Here is a 14,440-nt window from a genome sequence, read left to right as displayed (position 1 = left end):
TCAGATATGCTCAGTGTATTTTCTGACAATCCTTTGTGAGAAATTGTACATGCACCTGAAACTTCTGTAGACTGTTAACCACTGTTTACAATGTTCAGCTTCTGCCTGAATTTTCCCATAATTCTAAACCAACTGAGGTTTTTAGAACTCTATGCTAGAGTAGATATCACAAAAATATTTTGAGGGCAAAGATATATAGATATATATCCAATACCTCTTACAATCAGGTCTGCAGCAGCAGATATCTTGTCCACACTTGTTTGGACCATGCAGACGTATTTCCCAGCATGTTTCAGTTGGATGTTTCGGATCATCAAATCACCAGCTGAATCCTGCTGATAAAGTAGGGGAAAGTGGCTACAGTTACTTTTTAATGAGCTCTAAATATCATTATCACATGAAGGACACTGTGACTAATGGATTTATTTTACACTGGCTAATGAAAACATTAGTGATGCAAGCCATGGCCTATTAAAAATATGTGAGCTTGCCTGAGAGATAAGAACACCAATGTTTTCAGAATATACCTTCAACAAGACCTCAGGTCTGGGTCTCTGGAGCAGTTTGCCACCCATGTTGGAAGTACTTAAATGTATGTAAGATGGCTCTTGATCTAATTTTGTGGTTTCTTTAGACATGCCCTTGGCCTATAGCCTTGTTGGCATTCCAATACCTCGGAATTCTATATTTCGAAAAAGGAAGCAAACACGATTTGGAGGCATCTGCATTTTTACTGCACAACCCTGTCTTATAGCCAGCATTTTGATTGTTTCCAGGTTTGAATGAAAGGATTGTAAGGACCAGGCTATCCAAGGAAATCTCCTATCACCTAGTATGGAAGAGTGCTAATTTGTTTTCCAAATGGCAAATGCATGTTTGATTAGCAGAAGAATAGGACTAATTGCATCCCAATATGGATATCTAATGTGTCCCAGAAATATTTCTGTACTATTCATCAGCATAGTATTTTTAATAACTATGAGGAGATGCTTTCACAGGCTATCACTAAGGTGGCATTCTACTTGAAGAACACTGCTACACCTCGGAGTCTGGTTCACAGTCCTGTTAATCAAAAGCTTAGCGAACATCTGCTTGAGCAAGAAAACATCCTAGGGGCCAGATTTTGAAAAGATATACTTCACTCTAAACCCTAATGGATGACAAGATAATTTAGGGTATATTGGCCCTTCCTCATTTTCCCATTTCAAACTATAGAATAGGAAGTTGACACAGACCCTTATGTTGCTCTTTCTCCAATGACAATAATAATGAATGATGTTTAATGGTATTTAGTATATGAAAGGCATCTTCCAAGTGGCTTACTTATATAAAACTTACTAAATACTCACACGTTCCATGACACAGGTACTCTTGTTAACCTCATTTTACAAATGAGGAAACTCTAGCACAAAGAAGTTAGCAGACTTGCCTAAACTCACTTAGCTAGCAATTGACAGATCCAGGATTTGAACCCATATAGTCCCTGTTCTTACAATAATGCTATACAACCATCCAGAAAGACCTTATCCTCATTCAAAATTCATGTGCACTTGATTTTCTTCCTTTGTTTCAATATAACATATCATATTCACATTTAACAGAGAAGATAGAAGAGTTAGACCTGCCAATTAGAAATAGGAATAGAAGAGAGACAAAAGCATATAGTGTAGGAATAGTTACAGTTTTGGTACTTAGTTGTCTTGGGTAGATCCCTGCTGTGTGATTTCATCTAAGTCTCTTAATCTCTCTGGATCTTTAGTTTATTGAGCTTTGAAAGATGTTTGCTGACCTTTGTGTTAGGTTGTGAGTATCATACGAGACTATGTGCGTATGTGAAATCCTTCTGAAAACTGTGAAGCATAGAGTAAATCTAAACTGATATTACTGATGATCATGTTTGGTCATGATATCCAAGTCAGGAAAAACTGTGATTTTTACCCAAAAGCTCCTTTATTAATATCACTGTGGTTCTCACTCCAGATTCCACTATTTACTGATCAAATCTTATAATTGTTCAGTACAATGGGAAAATAATTGCTAACTTATTTCACAGGGGTTCTGTGAGGACTAAGGAGATAATACAGGCATCTCTTGATATATGCAGGAGATTGGTTCCGGGATCCCAAAATCTGCTCATACTCAAGTCCTGATTCAGTCCTGTAAAACCCATGAATTCAAAAATTTAGCTTTTTGCATATCCAGGCTTTGCATCTTACATGAATAATGTACTTTCAGTCTGTTATTCAGTTGAATAAAAAAACTGTATAAGTAAACACACACAGTTAAAATTTGTGTTGTTCAAGGGTCAAGTTTATGTCAAACAGTACTTCATAAATGATTTGGCTTTGTACAAATATAAAGATTATCATTATTATGGTTATTATAATACTTTTAACCTAAGCTATTTCATATGTTGGGTCTTTGAGTATAGCTTTAAATAAAAAAATATGCCTTGCAAGGGGACATGTGCAGGGAAGGTGAAAAGCCACATTGGCTTTAAGGAAATGCCTACATGACATCAATAATTCATTTTATTCACTAAGGGCCTGAATGTCAAAGAAACCTATAGTCTGGATATTTCAGAGCACAACAACCTACTAACAGATATTTTTGATTTTGTGATTTAGCGTATACTCTAGTATTTACAAGTTTTGGTCAGTTTTACATTTTTAAAGTAAAACTGAAACAGAAAAAAATAAAGTCAGGAATGAGGCAAGAGTCTCACAGAAGGAGACCACAATAACTTTATCTTTTCCTTTGAAGTAATCTCAACCCAACTGTTAACTAAGATCTACATTTTTTGTTTTTCTACCAAAGGGAACACAACAGCATCCACTTATTTACCCTACTGTGGTCTGTTCTGTTCCTGATAGCATACTCAGGGGTATTAGAAGACAATGAAATAATAACTTTTCTAAAACCTAAATAGACTGACTCTATACTAAGTTTAATTTCCACCATGCAGACCCAGGAAGTAGAAACCGAAATGGGCTTGAGTTCAGAAATGCACTTCCTTACTTCTTCTATTGTAAGTCCTAACTCCACAGACATTAATGATCCTAGTGGCTCATACACGTGAATCTCACACGCTGTTGTATATTCTTAATCTTACACATATTTTTTACCAATAGTTGATTGGTGTTAGTACTGGTTACGTTTCCCAAGTGAAAGATGTATAAGAGCAACTCTGCAGATAGCAGTTTCTCCAAAGGTGGTCATTAGTGCTGGACTCATTAGGGTGTCTTCATCTGTGTCAGCCCTGGCACCAGTCCAGCATAAAAGTCACATGTGTCTGATTGGTATGATATCCATTTTGATCCATCAGGTATCTGTTCTGATTGGCTGGTACCTTTGCCATTCTGGGAGATAATATTTTTATCTCCCCTGCCCAAGAAATTGATTTTAGTGTGAAAACACATATTCTGCTTAATTTATAAAGATTTTTCTCAATTTATACTTTCCTATTATTACAATCAATGTTGCCCTTCCTTCAATAAGTACAACCATTTAAGTTTATCAAGTACTTCTTTTGTGGTAAGCATCGAGCTATGTACTTTCCTAAGCCTTAAGGTATTTAATATCTTCAATGACTTTGTAAAGCAGTTAATCTCTCTCTCACTTAGCCAAAGTGATTAAGCTGAACCATATGAAAAAGGCCCAGAATGGTCAATATTGGCAATTTCATCCAGTCTTTCTCAATTGTGGTCCCAAGAGAGAATCTTTAATGAACCTAGGTATGTACTGATATAATGTATTCACTTCTCTTCTGTGCGTCCAAAGTGTTACCAATCAGACACCATCCTTGGGACCAATTGAGAAAATATTCATTCAAATCATTGTTGGTGTTCTGTTACTCAACTGAGAAACCGTGTTTGAGAAAGGAAGTAAGAATGTGATAAATAGAACTAGTACTATAGTTGGGTGAAAATATGCTCCCAATACATCATTTGTAAGCTTTAGGCCATTTATTCCCAATGCAAACAGGATGGGCTTATTAGATTCTTATGGTAGCATAGAGAGTAGAGAAGACTTTTCAAATTACAACCTGTTTTTATCTTTTGCTGTCCTTTGGTTGGACCCCTCCATAAGAATGGCAGCCAGAACCAATCTTTATTATCAATGGGAATTTAGAGTTGTGTTAGAGCAGAAACCAAAATTTTTTTTTTTGAGAATGATTGTAATACACACAAATTGTTTCCAGATTTAGCCTCTTCTTTTTATGTGCTAAAGGATAATACAGATTTTTATGGAAAGTAAGACATTTTGAAAATTTAACCATTTGAATTAAATTACCTGGAGATAGAAAATAATCCAATCAGACATTCAGATTCAAGAAAGAAAGGCCCTAAATTCACAGTGATGAGTCTTCTACAAGATCAAAAGGAGTTTAATTAACAGCCTAAAAACATATAAGGGAACTATCCTTAAGCTATTTTCTCAATCATTTTCTATGTATATAGTATGGTAAAGGACACAGAATTTGGGATTCGAAGCTTAAATTTGAGTTCTGTGATTTATTAGCTATGAGGCCAAGACAAGTCACACAACTTCAGTGAGCCTCAGTTTCCTAATTCATACACAGAAATGAAAAATGAACCAGTAGGTTTGGGGTGAAGATTACAGAGTCATCCTTCCATGTGGGGTTGCTCAATAAGTGATGCCACTTTAAAAGGAGCAGAAATTAACCAAGAGTTTCTTGCTGTAAGGTGCTTGAACAAAATTATAAAATAGTCACTTTATATATATTTTTAAGTTAGTCTAAAGAAGTTCGTTTGAGTTAGTTTCAAGAAGTTCAGTTCCATACTGTGTTTTCTGTGGATAGTTTGATATTAATACTTACCCCCCCAACTCGTTCAAAGTGGTCGCCATCTTTGTCAAAGTCTATCAGGTGTCCATTAAATGACCAAGTAAACATGATGTCAAGTGAGTGATCATGTGTTACCTGGCATGGCAGAACAATACTTTCTCCAACAGTAACATCCATGCTGGAGGGGGGTACCATTACCCTTGTTGGATCTGGAGAGTTGAAACAAAACAAACAATGATAAAGCCTGTGAGCTCACGTGGAAATAAAATGTAGCATACATGAGTAGGATGAAACACTAAGTAATTTTGTTTTATTTTTTCTTAGGTTGTGACCGGCAAACCTCAGTCATCTGGGAAGCTTATATTCAGGCCAGGAGGTCATTTTTAATATGAAAAGATGAAAACACTCATTATATAGACCTTTTGAGAGCAAGAGATCTCTGCTGGGGAGCACTAGGATTAGATCTCTGAAGATGCTCATGGAAGGTTTATATTCTGGCAGCCAGTTCTGAATTGCCTCTTTGAAAAGATTTTCATCTCTCTCCAGTTTCACTAGAAAGCTACATTGCAGCTGAGTACAAACAGGAAAATCCATGTTGATTTGAAGTTTGTTGGGTACTTTTTTCCTATTATAAAAGTGATAAATGTTTTAGTATAGGGAATTTAAGAAATTCGGGAAAACTGAAAGAAGGAACATACACACCAAAAACTCCCAAGCCAAAAAATACCCTATTTTCATTTTGGTATAATTTCCCTCAGTCTTTTTGTTTTTCAGTTGTTTTGTTTTATATTATTGTAAACATGTAAGTCACACAATTTTCCTTTTTCTTCCACTTAATGTTGTATAGGTAGTTTATACTTTTGTTGACATAATTTTATAATATGCTATTAAGTTTATAATTTTAATCATTTTGAAACTAGGATGCATTTTAGCAAATTTTATTGGAAATATAATTATAAATAATGCTGTAATGAACGTCACTGATAAAATGATATATGCATATTAGTTCTTTAAAATAAGGCTTATCAATTAGTTTTTAAATTTACCCTTTACATTATAGCTTTAAGTGGTGTTAGAATGAGCTTGCTTAGTTGAGACCGTTTATAAAATTCAAAACTACATCCATACACACGTAGTCCCTTATGTTTCACTGTAACATGATTTTATAAGTGATGTCAGAGAGCACAGTGGTGAGAAACTATTTGAATTAAATATAAAGGTCATATAGGCTGTGTGCAGTGGCTCACACCTGTAATCCCAGCACTTTGGGAGGCCAAGGCGAGAGAATTACCTGAGCCCAGGGGTTTGAGAACAGCCTGGGCAACTTGGTGAGATCTCATTTATACAATAAATCAAGAAAAATTAACCAGACATGGTGGTGCACACCTCTAGTTCCAGATACTTGGAAGGCTGAGGCAGAAGGATACTTGAGCCCAGCAGGTCGAGGCTGCAGTGGCCGTGAACGTACCAGTGTACTCCAGCCTGCGTGACAGTGAGACTCCGACTCACAAAAAAAAAAAGGCCATATAAATGCCCAAAGAATAAAATTTTGAATTCAGCCATATTCTAGAAATTTGTATGTACTAAACTAAACTAAGCCACTAGTCAACCAATTAAAAAGGAGAGGCTGGTCACAGTGGCTCACATCTGTAATCCCAGCAATTTGGAAGGCTGAGGTGATAGGATAATGTGGGGCTAGGAATTTGAGATTAGGCTGGATGGGAGACAAAGCAAGACTCTGTCTCTATAGAAAACAGAAAAATTAGCCAGGTGTGGAGTGTGCCTGTAGTTCCAGCGGTTCTGTAGGCTGACACAGGAGGATCACTTGAGCCCAAAAGTACGAGGCTGTGGTGGACCAAGATCATGCCACTGTACTCCAGCCTTGGTGACAGAGTGAAATCCTGTTTCACATGAATAAACAAACAAACCGACAAGAGAGACAAAACCCAAACAAACCAATAAAAGAACATTGATTCATCTTCTTTTATAGTCACAGGATTTTATTTCAGGGTATAAGGTATATAAATATTTATTAAGTGAAACTCTTGGATCAAAATCTCATCTGGGAATTTTAAAATCATATCTTGGAAGAGAATTTTGATGTGTTTTACTTCCCAACAACTCACACCAAAATTTCCTATTTAAAGGAATTGTTTAAAATAATGTTTCTACCCTCTTGGGCAACTATGGAAAGAAAACACCTCAGGTTGTCAGAAAAGAGGAATTTCAGTCTTAAATAGATTATAGTCTAGTAGTGGAATATACTTTTGCTGTTTGCTGAAAGTAGGAAAAGATCATAAGTGGATTAATGTGCTTTTAGTCACTGTTGAATGGGTGATATCCATGAAATAAGAAGTGAACAACAAGTACTGCCAGCTAAGAGGTAATTGGACAGAAAATTCCTTATTTCAAAACCTGAGGCTTTTGTGAGCCACATAATAAGAATCTGCTTTATTTGATTCACTGACCTTCAGGAATAGATACAGACTAAGATTTTTTTTTAATGAGGAAAAGAAGTAAGAACAAATCTTATTTTAAGCAAAAATCTAGGAATAACCCCATTTTGACTTAACATGTCATTTGACATTTTTTAATTTAAATTTTTCTCATCTATAAAATGAAGACTGAAACAGGTAATCTGAGGCTAAAATTATATACCTCTATGGTTTTTGTTTGACAAAAATGTTGCCTAATTCTATTTTAAATAGCTGTCCACTCATATTACAATTAAAATTTCATTTTAATTAATTCACTTGATTTATCCACCAAGCATGTATTGTGTGTTACATGGATGGCAGACATAACAGAGACTGAGGGAACAATAACATTCATAATAACCAGCAGAACCCCTTTGCACTGTTAAGCACTTTACACAGATTATTTCATTTATTTCTAACAAATAGATGCTATTATTGTCTCTACTTAACAGAAGAGGTGACTGATGTCTAAGAGTGGCTAAGAAACTGTCTATTGTACTATTCTGCCTCTCCTCATTTTGCTGAAAACACGACATCCATGCACAAACCATCCAGAAAATAAGTTCAAGGGCATAATACAGCAATTTGCACTCTTGATTATGTGTAGTCAACTGAAGATATTTAAATGCAGAAGGAATTCAAAGAATTCCTGCCATGGGGTGCAGACAGTTGTAGAGGGCTTCACTGCATGTGTAATGAAGTTACTGCCTTAGACAGATAACAAGCAGTGATGATTTTATGCCTAAAATGCTGGCTCTAGATCTAACCTTACACGTCAAACGTATGAGTGTGGAGTCAAAAGTCCAGGCTCAAGTTCTTAAAAATGCCTTGCCTCCCTATCTCCTGACAAATTCTGGGCAAGCAGCAAGGAGTTGGCAGATACACCAAAGCCTAGAGACATTTGGAATTCTGGCTCACACTTTCAAATGACATTTGTTTCCTAAAGAAACGTTCATCTTTTGTTGTGCATGTAGGGATCTGGGACAGCTTTTTGTTATTGGTAAACTCAGCTGCCTGTTAACCAAGGACCAGAGAAGTTCCCTAAATCAAAGATTATGTTGGTACAGTTGTTGTGCTGACAGCTGCTAATTCATTAACTTAGCACTTGTCGCCGATTCATGTTCTAAGCCCTGAAGTAGCAAGAATCAATGCAAAGTAAGTCATACACTGTACACACACCAGAGAGGTCTCCTAGGGACTAGAAAAGATTAAACTAAAGAGGTTCAAAATCTCATTAGCTACTTGGTTTTCTCAAAGTGTACGTTTGTTCAGTACTGTTGTTTTCTGTGTTGTGAATTTTGATGCTTTTTACTTGATTAATTTCCTAAAATTTGAATACAAACCCTGTACACAAATAAACAGATGGCTTCTTGCAAAACAAACTGTCTCCCCTCTGTTGGTTTTAATTCATCAAGATCAGGAAGAACCTATATTTATGACTTCTTTTCTGAAGAGTCACTTCAGCTATTGTTCTGTGCATAGAACTCTCAAAGGCAATTAGAACTTAAGATGTGAATTGATGGCTGGATTTGGATGTAATTAAATAGCAACAATAAATAGTACCAACAACACACCTAAACTTTTCTACTTGCTGTTGGTTCACACTGTAGAGAATGATAAATTTAGAACTCCAGAGGACGGATGCTTAAAAATATATATTTACCATCTGATCTCAAACCAGGCAAAGTGGGGACTAAAGGAACACCCACACTTGACCTGTACGATGACCACTTATGTACCTAACCCTGCATTGTACTCCACATCTTTAAAATAAAAATAAATCAATAAATAAAAGGAAAAATATATATTTACCAATTGCTTAATTTTCCTAGGCATAAAAATCTTTAACTTAGTGTTTTATAGTGTATAAATGATAGAAGGTAAACTAAATTCTTTATTTTAAAGATTATAATAACCATGAAGAAGAGTTAATTATTAACCACTATTTTTAACAATATTAACCACTTGGCTAATAATCAGATCAACAATTAGATGTTATACATTATAGCACTTATCCAAGCCATATTATATTCTGACATTCACTGTTGGTATAAAGACTAATTTATAGCTCATATTAGCTGTGAAAACAGTACTTCTGGGTTCATAGGATAGGAGTTGCATTTTGATGTTGCTTTCCCTATACTATACCAACCCTTCCATTTTAATTTATAATTTTTTTGCCTTTCATTCGCAGTGCCAAGATATCTACTTGGTGCCTATTAGGAAAGCATTTAATGTGTGTTTTAGTAATTTTCGTTCATAGAAAGAGACTCATCCCTTTTGTTAACACATTTTTTGACTATAATGGCTTTGATAATGCCTTTCAGTAGGGTTGTATTTTCTTATTTTAAAATTAATTTTTATAAGAAGAATTTTAAAAATGAGATTCTTCAGAGACCTGAAGCTAGTCAAAGAGCTGACAGCAAGTTCACCTCAAATGTCACAAGAGAACTGGACAAAGAATTATGTTTAAAAATAGTTAAGTAGCTGGGTTCGGTGGCTCAGCCTGTAATCCCATGCTTTGGGAGGCCGAGGTGAGTGGATTGCCTGAGCCTGAGGGTTCGAGACCCGCCTGGGTAACTTGGTGAGACCTCATCTCTACAATAAATCAAAAAATCAGCCGGGCGTGGTAGCACGGGCCTGTAGTTCCAGCTACTTGGAAGGCTGAGGTGGAAGGATCCCTGGAGCCCAGCAGGTCGAGGCTGCGGTGGCTGGGAGTGGCCACTGCTCTCCAATTCGGGCGACAGAGTGAGACTCCAACTCAAAAAAAAAAAAAGTTAAGTACTATAGCAAAAACTGCTGATTAATGATGATAATAATCCTGGAGGTAGCATGTCTAGAGATTAATTTCAGCACTCTACAGTTGGTACCATTTTTTCCAATAAAATTAAAATCAGTGCCAGATAAAGTATATTTATCCATTCGGTATAAAACCAACATCTAAAATGCATACCCTAAATATTAGATGAGAATCAAGATTCAGATTTAAAGCAGAGTCAACCTTTTCATCTAGATAACAATTAATAGGGATAAAAGCAAAAAGATATGCTTAAAAAATCAACTACATAGATACACTCTGGGGGACTGGCAGCTCACATGGATAAGACTTGAGCATTTCAGTGCCAGTGGAATCCATGTAGCTGCCAAAGAAAGTTAATGAAATCTTAAGCTACATTAATAACATGTGGTGCTCCAATTTAGAGAGGTAATAATCTGGTAGTATTTTGCATTAGTCAGACCACAGTTTACTAGGAACATGCTTTGTATTCATTGACAAATTAGTACACCTGGGTTAGTGAAGGATATAACAAATCCCTAACAGCTAAAATAACTGGAAGTGTTTGACATGAGAAAGATAATTAGGAGATACATGATAATGGTTTTCAAATATGTAAAGGGTTAATAGGCAGAAAACGAATTAAGCTTATATCGCATTGTCCCAAATTAGAAAGCAGAGGGTAACTACAAATAGGTGTATTTGGGATCTATATAAGGAAGAACTTAATGATAATTTCATCTTTCCCGAAGGGAAATGGTTTGCCTTAGGAGAACATGAATCTCCATTTCTTGAGGTATTGAAGTGGAGGTGGGAGCCATCAGAGAGGGGATGCCAGGTGGCCATCCAGGTTGGATGAAGCCTACTGTCTTGAAGAGCATATGAATCCAAGCCATTCCCCTACATGTCCTTCCTGACCACCCCACTCACTGCTGACCTTTTATTGAAGCTCACCACTATTAACTATTCTCTTTCTTCAACATTACACTTTGCACTGTTGTGCAATACCATTTTGCCTTTTTTGCATGTGTCCTGTTTCTCCCCTTATAATCAGGTTTCCCAGGGTCTGAGATTATACCTCACACTTTTATAAATCCTAGTGCTTAGCTCTGTCTCTACTTATGAGACTTGGTTAAAGATCAGTGATTGAAGCTCTGTGAATGGTTGCACTGGTGACCGATGAAAAGAAGCCTTGAAACTTCAAGTGCTATAAGTCAGGAAGCTAGCGTGAAGTATTTATAATTTACCTTGATTTATGTTGACTATAGAGTTTAAAAAAGGAGCCACTTGAGGGTTCACTCAGCACTCACTGTGCAAGCTCTCTGGTCCTTCATCTGTTCTCATTACTGACTTTTGCCTCTAAGGTCATTTTGTACTTTTTCTTGCTTTTGAAAAAATAATTTATTTGGAAATAGAAAAACTTACAGAAAAACTGTCAGGAAACTACAAATAACTCTTTCAGGTGCCTTTCTATAGACTCTCCGATAGTTAATATTTTACTGTATTCACTTATTTCCCCCCCATATGTATGTGTATATATACACACACATATATATGTGACCTTATACAAAATATGACCTTAGGAGCAAAAGTCAGTAATGAGAACAGATGAAAGACCAGAGCTTGCACAGTGAGTGCTGAGTGAACCCTCAGGTGGCTCCTTTTTAACTCTATAGTCAACATAAACCAGGGAAAATAATAAATACTTCACGATAGCTTCCTGATTTATATGCCTGGCTTCTCTACCGTAAATAAGGGAGGATTCTCCCCCAAAAGGAATTATATTTTGTGGGGTGGACCCCTTGTAGTACAGGCTTCCCATGCTAGGCAAGTGTTCTAAGAACCTACTGGCATCAGGGTACCAGCTTGCATTGTGAGCTGTGTTCAACTTCAGTGAATTTTTTTTTTTTTTTGAGATTTTTTTCAGTGCATTTGCCCATTTCATAATAGGTGATTTACATAGACATTCTTCCCATACCACCCTGAGCTTTCAGCAGTTTTTGGCCCAAAATGAAATGTCCCCTCTGCCCCACCATTTCTGTTCTCCTGATCTCACCCCAGTGACTTTTTTTGTTTCCCCAGTGAAAAATTCCTCAAAGGTAAACATGTTGCCAATGTGGAAGAGTGAAACAAAAATGGAAGAAGCACTAAAAGACATCCAAACTGATGAGTTCAAAAACTGTTTTGAGTGGGAAAAGTGTCTCAAAGAGGTGTATTGCTGTTTTGTGGGGGGGAGTCCTCCTCAGACTTATCGTTTTTACCTTGTAACTAATGAGTACTTTGTAGGAGGTATTCCAAAATTACAACAATACATGAAGGTCATTAAACTTCTACTCATCAGCCTTAGAGTCCACTGAAGATTCCTGCTGAATCAATCACTTCTATAATGGTAGACAAATGGAGATCTCTGTTGTCCTCATTCCTTTTACATATACTACTTGACATTCTATGCTAAAGAAGAGCTTTCTCCTTTCTCCCATTTACTTATTTAATTACATATGTTGATATAAACTCTTAGCCTTTCATTTTATTCAACAGGTTGTAATACATCACGATCATTATTTACATTGATGCTGAAATTGTCCTTATTTTGGCCGTGGGAATCCTCTTAAGCTGACTTTTTTTGACATTTCATTATCATTCAATATCTCCTTACTTTCTGTCTCAATAAGATGTTCTAGTCTCATCTTATATTTTTGCCTACAATAGCCCCAGAATCAGTCATTTCTCCAGGGATTCCTGGGACTTTTTAATGGAGGATGGTTTTGAGGAACCAAGAGGTAGGTAGATAACTACTGTGCTCATCGTTACTGGGGGCCATATAGCCTAGGCTCTGTCAGCCAACAAAGCTTGGAAATGTGTGTATATGTATATATATCCATAACTATTTATCTATCTTATCTTAAAAATGTTTACTTGTTGTTTAATCAACTTACTCTTTTGTTTAGCATAACCAATCCCTCAACTTTGTCAGCTGTCTCCTCTGCCCACCACATCGACACCACCTGCAACCATCCCATGTCCGGCGATACTGGGCCTATAGACCCATGCTGCCATACAGCTCTCCAACCCACCTCACAACCTGCATCCTCAGCCACTAAAAATACTCCTCTGTGCTAGACAGGGAAGGGAAGATTGCTTTAGGACTTAAAATGTAAATATTTAAAATGAATATGCCACTGAACGATAAAACAAAAAAGATGACTAACTCTAATTCTAGAATATATGCCATTTAAAAATTACAGTTTTATGCTACTTATTTATAAGAAGAATGAACAAAGGAAAAATATCACTTTACTAAAATTTAAACACTGCGTTTCTACTTTATACACCAGAGAGAAAGTTTTGAGTGAAAATACCCATTGTTAGGAGCAAGACATCACTTAAAATTATATTTAGTTTTTAGAGAATAATTCATCTTTAAATAGAAGAAACATTGATTAACTTTATAATTAATATTCCTTGTTGAGTTATTAGGGTCTACATTTAAAAACAACTATTCAAACAAACAAACCAATAAAAAGCACTCGTTTCCAGTTTGTCCTTTTTTCCCTGAGTTATTTTTCAGAAAGTAGTCAATTCTGCCAGGGAGTTAGGTAGGGAATTGAGGAATGATGAACGGAGTGGGTGAGGTTATACATTAGAAATCTATATATACTTAGCTACAGGTCCTTTGCAGACTGATCCATTACTGCTACTTTTACAGGTACAAATTCTTCTCTTTGTTCTATTTGCTGTCTCTTATGGTGGCAGACTTCCTCAAGGTCTTTGTAATGTTGGTCTGGAAGTTCATCATATAAGTGAGTTTTTTTCCTCCTCACTTGCACCCTGTTTCAGGACTGTAAAGACCTGAGTCAGGCTAGGTGAAAGATTTGGGGGTTACATCTCACAGCATAGCAAAATAAAAGGGCATTGCTTCCTCTGTAACACAAGTCTCGCTCTTGTTTCCTCAGGTGGCCTTGCTGCTCACTCTGGCCATAGAGAAATTCTCTTTAAAGATCTCACATCTGAGTAGAATTTTTGTTTATTTGTTCCAGTCTCTGGCAGGGAACCTATCTAGGTTCCTGATTTTAGGCATAAGCTTGAGCTGCCAAAATATCCTGATTAAATAAAATACGTCCATCCAGAATATCAGGCATCTAGATATTTGGTTTGTTTCCAGATATCTATTTTGGTTATAATTACTCTTTTAGAAATTCTTTAGACATTTGATCTTTTTTTAGACATATGCGGAGGGACCCCTCCCAAAAGGAACATCAATTTGTTTATTAAAAATTGTGCATTGCCTGGCTTGGTGGCTCAGCCTGTAATCCCGTGCCTTTGGGAAGCTGAGGTGAGTGGATTGCCTGAGCCCACGGGTTCGAGACCCGCCTGGGCAAC

The 14,440-nt window shown here is 36.5% G+C and overlaps 1 protein-coding gene across 2 annotated transcripts in view; it reads right to left on the bottom strand.

Moving 5' to 3' along the window:
• The window catches only part of CNTN4 (contactin 4), a 339,871-nt gene that overhangs the window by 29,271 nt on the left and 296,160 nt on the right, over positions 1-14,440 (bottom strand). For both annotated transcript variants that reach the window (XM_008074482.2, XM_008074489.1), the window contains 2 exons: positions 4,841-5,016; positions 215-335 (listed from right to left, as the gene is read on the bottom strand). In XM_008074482.2, coding sequence (XP_008072673.1) covers positions 215-335; positions 4,841-5,016 — 297 coding nt within the window. The remainder of the gene's footprint in view (positions 1-214; positions 336-4,840; positions 5,017-14,440) is intronic.

The sequence above is a fragment of the Carlito syrichta genome, unplaced genomic scaffold, assembly GCF_000164805.1.
Source record: "Carlito syrichta isolate Samal-C Ts95f unplaced genomic scaffold, Tarsius_syrichta-2.0.1 Scaffold117309, whole genome shotgun sequence".
Taxonomy (NCBI): Eukaryota; Metazoa; Chordata; class Mammalia; order Primates; family Tarsiidae; genus Carlito; species Carlito syrichta.
This window is presented reverse-complemented; position numbering and strand designations above follow the sequence as displayed.